This window comes from Halyomorpha halys, unplaced genomic scaffold (genome assembly GCF_000696795.3).
Source record: "Halyomorpha halys isolate HHAL.00 unplaced genomic scaffold, Hhal_1.1 Scaffold2054.1, whole genome shotgun sequence".
NCBI lineage: Eukaryota > Metazoa > Arthropoda > Insecta > Hemiptera > Pentatomidae > Halyomorpha > Halyomorpha halys.
The window spans coordinates 49,257-59,382 of NW_027109196.1; the positions used below are offsets into that span (position 1 = coordinate 49,257).

At 31.0% G+C, this 10,126-nt stretch overlaps 1 protein-coding gene across 1 annotated transcript; it reads right to left on the reverse strand.

Annotated features, from left to right (window-relative positions):
• Positions 1-907: 907 nt before the first annotated feature.
• Positions 908-9,938, reverse strand: LOC106691062 (1,5-anhydro-D-fructose reductase). Its single transcript, XM_014436710.3, has 6 exons — positions 9,686-9,938; positions 6,051-6,218; positions 4,739-4,942; positions 3,008-3,264; positions 1,198-1,351; positions 908-1,123 (listed from the first exon to the last, which is right to left on the reverse strand). The coding sequence occupies exons 1-6, from the start codon at positions 9,761-9,763 to the stop codon at positions 992-994; spliced, it is 993 nt and encodes a 330-aa protein (XP_014292196.1). The 5' UTR covers positions 9,764-9,938; the 3' UTR covers positions 908-991.
• Between the last annotated feature and the right edge of the window lie 188 nt (positions 9,939-10,126).

Below are 10,126 nucleotides of genomic sequence, written 5' to 3' on the forward strand. Positions count from 1 at the left end.
TAATAATAAAATAATATATATTGCCACAGGGGACTTGGTCCCTGACTGAGGATGAGGAACACTAATGACTGAGACTAATGAGGAATTTCTCCCAGGCATTGCCTTAAAATGATAATGTATTGGGCAATAGAAAATAAATTTAATTAAGATTTAGTTATAATACAAAATTATTGATAATAAAATAATATATATATTAAAGGTAAAGTAAAATATATGATATAGTTAGTTTGTCAGAATGAATTTTGGGAGAGACGGGTTGACCCGTGAGCCCCATATGGGATGGGTCACCTGATATGTGCTGTGTGCAGCTGAGTAGAGGTCCTGGTTCCATGCTAAGGGTCCTATTTCCCAGTGCCACGCTCTATTCCTTACCTCTATCCTGACCTGAGGGCCTGAGATTTCTGGAGAGTCCTCAGGTTTAAACTTGCAAGGGATTAGACCCCCTGATGTGCAGTTGCCCTGCTTTTACCATAGATGGCACTGAGGAGTTTAGATCCTTGGGTCTTTCCCCCAATTGGAGTGACCCATCATCTTATTCCCCTTAAAATCTAAATGAACAGGAATTTGGACTGAACACATGATCTTATTATTTTTTGTTTTTATTAATCCTATGAAGTTTTTTTTAAATACTATCAGCAGCCTACATTGGAGCAATTCATGGGAAACAATCATTAGAAAATGTTATTTTTTTTGTAATGAAATCAGAACAATGAATTTTTTTGAAATGGGAGAATGGCCCACACTTAGAGAAAAACTTCCTAATAATTAGTCAAGATATTCTTCATATTTCATTTATCAATCTCTGGTCGAAAAATAACTGAGTCGTTCAACAATGTAATTTATTTCAGATCTAAGTAAACAGTTAAAATATCAAAAGGAAATTAAACATTGAATGAGGAACAATCAATTCAAAAGTAAGAAATTTATATTTTTATGAAAATAAAATAATATAACATAAATAGATATTGCCAAGTAAAGTGGCTTTACAAGTTCATTTAGGAAAAGGGTATTCTGGATGGCTAGTCTGTAATTTAAAAATGCCATAGGACATTCTTCCGTCTTCTCCACGGTCTAAGGAACTTATCTTTTCAAATTCTTCTTTTGTCAATTCAAAATCAAAAACCTTTAAAAAAAACATATTAATAGGCATCAATAGATGAAAGTAAAATTTTTAGTCTAATCTACAAAGTTACTGACATTAAAATTTTGTTTAATCCTTTCGGGATTAGTGCTTCTTGGAATTACTGCTACTCCATATTCAATCATATACCTCAGGAGGACTTGAGAAGGCTGCTTGTTATACTTATCTGCAATTTCTTTGATTACAGGATCTTCCAAAGGAGACAATATGCTGCAAATGAAGTGTGAACATTATTTGTTATGATTAAATATCAATGTTATTTCATGCTATGCTATTTATAAAAAAGAAATTGTTTTATAATTAAAACCTCCGAAATATAACAATATATTTTTATGCAAGAACAACTAATTCCTGGCAATACATTTTCCGCAATTACGACGTAGATTATTACGTAGATTACGTAGATTACGTAGATTAATTAAATACTTCTCATGCATTGACATTATACTGTGAAGCATTATACAGATGACAAAGTTTGGAGGATGTATAAGTTTGAGGTGAGGATCACCAAACCTCAAACTTGGGATATTCGCTCCGAAGTGGCGGAGAGGTAACTGAAGAACTTGTGTAATATTTTGTTGCAGAGCGTCAAACAGGAGTCTTTCAAAGCTCGGTTATTGTTCCGGCCTTGTAGAAGGTAGTATTTGATCTGTTAGTGGGAGATGTTGTGGACAGTGGACTCCTTGCAACTGCCCACTTTAACGACATGGTAAGCATCGTGGACGAAGATGGCAGAGCTAAACTGAAGAATCAAGCAAAAAGAAGCACCAGTTTCATGGTGGAGTGATAAATCTGGAGGATTTTAGCATAGGTGGAATAAATACGCAGGCAATACTTGTTATAGAATCTAGGGATATTGATAATCCAATAAAGTTGCGTATTTAAAGACAAGAGTGAGGACGTGTATCTTAGAGTTAGAATATGTAGGAACTTCGACGTCAATCCTCACCTGGAGTACCTTAGAGATTAGGTGATCCTGTCGAAAAATAGATTAAGTAGAATAGAATGTGCCTTCCGAGGCCTAAGGTACAGAGGCACACTGACCGCTTATAAATGCGTGGTTTTCAGGAATGTCAACCATCCAGTTTTAAATGAAGATCAAATGGATGCTACTTGATTGTAAAGTAAATTAAATTGTTATAATTGGACAGTAAATTTTTATGAACATACATACGCTAAACGGGCTGAAATTGATAAAATTTGTATTGTCCGAATTTTCATCTAAGAGCATGACAATATACTTTTTGGACCATTTACCAAATAAGTTAATCTTATAAAAGATTTTTTTTCCAGGAGCAATCAGATGTGCATGCGTAAATCTTCAAAATTAAACTTCCTAAACTAGCAATTAACAAGTATATAATAATGGTCTTGGGAGTATCTAGTAGTTTCCTTGAAATTTAACATAATAAAGTCACAGAATGGTGATTTCTTGTTAATTGAAAACTGCTGTTTTTGGAAAAACTGTATCTCGGCTATTATTAAAAATACATTACTAAAAAGCTCAAATTTTAGAAAATATATGGGTTATGAATAATGTATTTCGGTACCACCGGTAATTTTCATGATACTGAGTATTGGATGAAAAATAAACCGAAATTGTAGATACATAAGAAGATGGTCAGGGTTGCGGTCAAAAGATAAACAAAAATAGTTTACAACTATTTATTTTCCGACTTTTCGCCCCACTTTGCAGGGCTTAAGGTTAAGGTTGTAAATTGTAGAGTTTTGTTGAATGAAATAAACTTTTAGTCATCTGCAGAGGTCTCAAATTGACATCTTGAAACAGTTCTCTATAGGCACTAAACACCCATCGAATTTGTATCACTGACATAAAATAAAATAAGTAATGGTAATATTTCTCACCCTTCTGTAGAAAGGCCTTGTTTCTCTCGAAATTTTATTTGTCCAGGAGAACCAAGAGGGGAATAACCACATAAAGTTATACGATTCTGTTTGCAGAAAGATACTAATTCTTTCTGCTGTAGATAGATATGTAATTCCACCTGAAGATTTGCAGGAGGAATACGACAACTGTCAAGTATTCTTTTGATTTGGTTTTGGTTAAAGTTGGAAAAGCCAATACTTTTTGTTCGACCCGCATCAACTTGTGCTTCCATGCCCTGAAAAAATGATTTATAACGTATGTATTTATCAATATTATTGACAAGATATTAAATATTTTACATTTAATTTATTTATTACTGCTTTGTATAATATTGAAAAAAATTTGAACAATACTTAAATGAAGTTAGGTATATATTTTTTAATTAATTTCTGTACTGATAATTAGTAACTTTATCAGTAATTTATTTTTATATAATTTATAACAAATTTTTAATATATTATGTTTAAAATTTTATAAATTTAATTTAGTAATTTAACTTTTATAGTATAAAATCATATTATATTTAGTTAAGTTTATAAGCCATTAGATTAATTAAATTATATTGTTACTTTATTAAATATCAAAAATAAAGGTTTTTCAATCTAATTTATTTTAGGAAAATGTTCCGGGTAGCGGTTAAGCTTGGTACAAAATTAGCATATATTTTTAATGTTTGTTTTTTTTTCTTTAAAGATATTCATTTACAATTTTTATTTCTTTTATACGATTGTTTTCATCCCCTCCTAGTCTCATTTTCACCATTATATTACCTCATTATAATCTTTTACATTTTTTTCTATTGTTCCTTCTACACACAATTTTTCCGTTAAAAGCCATCACACTACCCCACCTTATATTTATTTTTCATTTTCGACCTCATTCTACTTCTACTTGGATTTAGGTGAGCGAGCATCTTTATTATTTCTATTTCATTATCATGTGTCATTCCTTTGTTTGGGAGCGTGGTAGTTCAGTGGTATAGCTCTGTGCTATTAACTCCAAGAACCTGGGTTCGAATCCGGTAAAAGGCAAATAATTATTTTCTGTTTCACTGTAGCCATGAGTTAGTATTGTGGGATAGGGAGCCCTTAGGGTTCACCCAGCTTCTTGAAGTGGGTGCCTTTAATTGGATAAAAATCAGGCAGTGGAGCATTATTCTGACCATATCACCTCCTTCCACAACCGTTGTTCTAGTAATACTTACTTACATTTATCTAAGCCTGTGATTTACTTTTACACCTCATTTACTTCCTTACTGTTCTCTTCTTTTAATTTTCCCGTAATTTTAACTACTTCGATTAAGTATTATTTCACTATTCATTACTGCACTTGTTATTTATTAATATTCTATTTATCCATATTAATATTCTTTCGGTTTATTTTCTATGTATATTCTATGTAGTCTTATCATATTTTATAGTGTATATGTATTGTTCTCATTAAGCTCTAATGAAGCCCGTAAAAGTTCGGTGAAACTTTGGTTAATAAATATTTTTTCTGCTTTTTTTTTTACTTTACTTGACCGTCACCCGGACCATCATTTTACAATCTATTACATACGGACATATAGTATTCATCTAATATAATTTATTTGTATATAAAATTATTACTTAAGTGTTCAACTACATTCAATTACAAATATTTAATAATAATATAAAAAAAAAATATTGATCATGAAATAAACATTTCTTTAGAAAAATTCAACTTACTTTCCACAGCTCGACCAGATCTGTTTCCATGTCCAGCAATAATTCTCCTTTCTCATCTCTTGGTAAAGTCTGATCGAAACCTTTATTCTGAAGTCCAATAGGGCTGTGAATCAAATATAAATCCACATAATCAAGCTGTAAGGCTTCTAGAGATTTTTTAAGATAAGGTTCAACATCTTCACGTCTATTACCGGTACCTGGTAACTGAAAATATACAGAAATTTTTAAAAGAAAATCCTCTAACGAGGGGAGAGAGGTGCCTACGGATGTAGGATAATCGATTTCAAGGAAAATTATTTTAAAGGTGCAAGGTCAAGAGATTAATTTATTACATACATGTTATTGCGCCTTTGGAACATTTTATTTAATTTTAACAATGCATACTTGTTTTATGCATGATATTTAAGTTTATTATATACCAATCGATTTCTACTTTTTTATAGTAAAAAAATAATAAATTTAAGTAATAAGTATTTGAGGGATTTTGACCACCCAACGGTGGACCATTTTACAATTATACAACTGTTCATTTAATTGTACAATTTTAATTTACATATATTCTGTAGTTCAGATTGTATTTTTTTTCACTGTAGTGTAAGACAGAAAAAATAATTATATTTCAAATCTTCATCCCAGCATTTTAATTTGTTCTTCAATTTAATAAAATGTAAAATAAAGTATTATACGGTGGTCATATGTAAAATAAAATATTATATGGTGATTACTAAAAACATTTTATATAATAGAGAGGCTAACACCCTCTCTCATCCTCCACTGGCTTTAAATACCAGTTTACGATGTTATTTTAATTTTGTTTTTTATTTATTCATTTTTTATTATTATTTTTTTATTTATTTGTTTTTTCCTCTATTATTGAATTCATATACATTTAAATATGGTGTGAATGGGGTCTATGATCCCTATTACCATTGTATATAAATATAGGATAGAATGTGATATAACAAAAAATAAAAAATATTTATCAGAGAGACTCATAAAAATTAATGCACATTTATAAATTACGGTTCGTATTAAACAATCACAAAAAAAAAAAATACGAAAACCAAAATACGGTTTTGTAAAGCAGGCTAAAATTTTTTTTTGTTTGTAAACAAACCTCAAAATTTGTTAAAAATGTTTCTTTCATAGGCCTTTAGCTATCAGCCTTGACGCACTCAAAAAGACATTTTTTTACCTACTTTACGAGTAGCGTCTTTTAGTTGTTTTTTTTAACGTTTAAACTCAGAATGAATCTGAAAATGAAAGAAATTAGTTAAAAACACAATTAATTTTTTTTTAAAAATGACATTACCTTTGTAACAATGAATAGTTCTTCTCGGGTAATTTTTCCACTGTCAAATAATTTCTTCAGTGTTACGCCAATAGATGATTCATTTTTGTATGCGAATGCAGTATTAATGTGCCTATAACCAGCATCGATAGCTGCATTTAAAGTAGTGTCAATTTGTTCTGGTGTTGACTAAAAATGGTTAAAATAAAAATTGAAATACATTCTATTCTTCAGCTACTCTCTATTAAATGTAAATATAATATTTTTTGTTTCATTCATCTTTGGAAATGTTAGGCGTATTAATAAATCAGATGTGCAGTGACCTTGCAAACAATCTGCCTCTACTGCTCTAATGATATTACAATTTCAAAATGACCTGAAGACATCTCTTTAGATGGTTCGAAGGACTACAATTATTTTTTTCAAATTAAGATTTTTGCATTGTATTTTGCTTTAAAATAGTATTTATTACATTCTTTTTTAGTGATTTTACTGCTGAGTGGGTCGCACATATACTTATTAGTGCTATGTATGCTATGGAGATTTAATCAGGATACCAGAATAATCGCTGAAGGCAATTATCCAAAAATAAGTTAATTAATTAAATATTGAGTCCTAAAAAACTGTTATTATGATTGGATTCTTTTCCACAGGCTGTTTGTGTGTTAACCAGTTTACCAATTAAATACCTTTATATTTATAAAATGTTGTTACCATTAATTATATGGTATAAACGGTATATAGTAATATTAATTATATAGTATATATTGGGTTATATAATAGTATATAAACTACATAAAGAAACTAAGTATTTATTTACAATTTATTGCTATGATTCAAATGATTCAGATAAAGGTTGCCATAAAATATAGTTTATTACATTATTACTTATTGGTTAATTTTATACTTATAGCTACTGATGCCGTGGGATGTAGTGCCGTAGGTGTCGTCTGTTCATAAGGGATGTCCAGGTCTCGTGGCCCTTCTCACGACTTCGTCTAGTCAAAGTGCATCTTCTAAGCCTGCCTCTTGACTGTGGTCCTCACCCGTCTAAGCTTTCCTGTTGAGTGTCTCCTTTTCTGATCTAGATTAACTGTCCTTTTCTCCCACTTCCCTTTTGGGGCGTTACCTTATTTTTGAATTTCGTTTCTCATTGGCTATCGGTGTGCGTAGGCTCCCGAGCTAGGCGTCTCCCTGCTCAGGGCCGATAATGGGTGAAAAAATTTTGACATGTCCAGGAAGGGCCTGCAGCTGCTTAATTTGATTCCGATCCATCGCCAAACTTGTTATTTTTGTTAGAACATTTAAAGGTTAGCCAATCTAATTTTCTCAGGGGACTCTGGTAATGTGACAAAATTAACACAGATGTTTTCATGTCCGGGGATGCAGTAAGAGACTCCTACCCTGACCAGGTGTCGGGGACAGATAGCAAAAAACCTTAATAAACGACATATTGTTGTAATCATGGCTAATGCCAGATACATAGCATTAGATCACTTTTGCCCCGCCCAAATAAAAGTAAGGATCGTTTGTGTATGAATGTAAAATAAAAATAAAAAACACATTAAAAACAATTTACATTGTCTGTCATGAGGTTAGAGTGGAACATTCAAGCAGTCCGAGTGAGAACACAAGAAGTTATCAAACGTTGACAACATTACAAATTATTTAAAAATAATTTACCCATTTGGCACATTCCAACCTACACTGGATTAAGGAATGAATTTTTTTTTCACCTGCTTGTGTATCAATTTATTTTACCTTTTCGGTTTTCTGACATATTAGGGTCCCTATATTTGTTTTCGGAGGAGCTGAAAATGAAAATGAAATCGATATTACGATCACGTACTTCTGAATCGATTTATTTTTACTTTCCCAATATATTAGAAAAAATTAAAATAAATCAATACACAAGAGTGTGACTGAGTTGACATCCCTGTTTCAATCTTTCAGCCCTGACAAATCCCTGCAAAGTGGAGCGAAACGTTGTTTACCAATAAAGTTTTCTTTTACTATTTTAATACTTGCTATAAATGCCACCCAGACTATCTTCCTACAATCTACTTCATACGGTCAACTATCTTCTTCCTATATAGCTAATAAAGTTTGTAGTGCCTATTTGAACTACTATTTTAGTTGTAAGATGTATCGGTAGCTAAAAGTCAATAGGTAAATTAGTTCCATTTTTTTATGGGAACTAATTCTGACAACTATTTAGTTATTAGTTCGTACCTTAGTTAACTAAATATTAGCTAGCTGATGCCCAATTCTGGTTACCTGTGTGTAGTGCCAGATTTAAAGAGTCAGTATTTTGGATGAATTGCCGTGGAATGCGTTAGAATAAGGATGGAAAGACTCTTTTAATTTGATTTCGACTATCTAGAAACGTAAAAACTTCAATTTTTAGGAGAGGGGATTAAACAAAACATTTCTTAATAGATGACAAAAATTCATTATTAATTTTTTTTTTAAATATCTTACTTTGTCGAGTGTGTATTTCCTAATCTATAGCAGATAAAATAAATAAATAAAGAAATTCGTGTAAGAAATTTAATGCTCTTTAGTTTATTTCAAGATATATATATAAAAAAAAATTACAATATTTTTCCGCTGCAATTTTTGGTACTCAATATCCCAGGACTTTTAATATGACTATTTCCATCTGAAACCTTTGAATGACTGATGTTTAAGATCGGACTTCAAATATTTCGAGAGGTTAAAATATATATATAAAATCGAAAAAAAAAAAATATCGGAAGATTATTTGCTGACTATGTGATTGTAGGAAGATGGTCCGGGTAGTGGTCAAAAAAGGAACTAAAATAATAGATAAAATATTTATTATTAAACAAGGTTTCATTCCACTTTGCAGGGATTCATCGAGAATTTATCAGAACAAAATACAAAATCTTTGGTTGTTGTTGTTTGAATCATGTTCCTATTCAGCTCCGATGAAGCCTTGCGGAGTGTGGTGAAACCCTGTTTACTAGCAAGTATTTTTTCTACTATTTTAGTTCCTTTCTTGACCGCTACGCGGACTGTCATTCTAAAATTAAGAAATAGCTTTTCGCATAGTTTGAAAATCATAAATCTTCTGGAAGATTATAAGCACTTATTAAAAAGATAATTAAGTTCTTTACAAAAGAAATGAACATCATGTAAATCGACCGATTCCAATGCAAATGAAAATTCGTTATATTTTTATCTTCTTAACTTATAAAAGTACAGTTGCCTATTATTTAATAATTTAGGGACTAATTTAGCTCTAAAATGGCGTATGAAGCTAAAATTATTGAGGAAGTCCAAGTCTAACTAAAAGATTTATCGATAGACAATTAATGATTAAGGTATACAAAGTTTAGAAATGGAGAGGAAAACATTAATGAATAATAAATAGATAGCTGAAAAAATAAATATTATATTGAGAGTGAGGAGAGTGGGAGGAAAAGAGTGATTTGGAGAGGATGATGAAAGCAGTACTTCAATGACATGGTTTTCGACCTGAAATGCCATGTTTTGGAAATATATAATAAAACCTACTATTTCATATGAATTTTTCATCTCTTATATTATAAAAAATTGAATTTTAACAGTTAATAATTTTTTTGTAATAACAACCTCCGAATAAATTAAACATAAATCAATAAATAACTCACAAACAAGGTCCCTAAGCCCACGACTGGCATCTTCATCACTCCCGAGGTCACCACGCTCTTAGAGTCCAGTTTGGTCATCTTATGCAAAGAAATGGTCGATAGATTAAAAAACCAACACCGCAGTAGGTTTTGCAGATTCTGAACTGGTTGTAGAAGAAAGAGTGTGGTGGTATTGTTTATAATAGTAGAGGGGATCAGGGCCCACTTCAACCAAGTGGGGTCTCCATGCACTTCAAGATATGTGGGGACCCTCCTGATAATAAAATTGTTTTATAAACAACTTTGCATTATTGACAGAGATAAATAACATACTTTTAAAAATATTATTTTATGTAAAATGTATAGGGTGTTTTTTTAAGCCCGATAGAACTTGAAATTGTAAAAAATAACACAAAAAATTAAATTGTAATCAAAATTTTTTTTATTCGAAAGATCAATACG

Coding starts and splice junctions, on each gene's coding strand:
- LOC106691062 (XM_014436710.3), bottom strand. CDS start 9,763: ATGACCAAACTGGACTCTAAGAGCGTGGTGACCTCGGGAGTGATGAAG. Junction 3,265..4,738: donor ATCTGGTCGAGCTGTGGAAA/GTAAGTTGAATT, acceptor TCATTTTTTCAG/GGCATGGAAGCACAAGTTGA. Junction 1,352..3,007: donor CAAGGCCTTTCTACAGAAGG/GTGAGAAATATT, acceptor CTTCATTTGCAG/CATATTGTCTCCTTTGGAAG.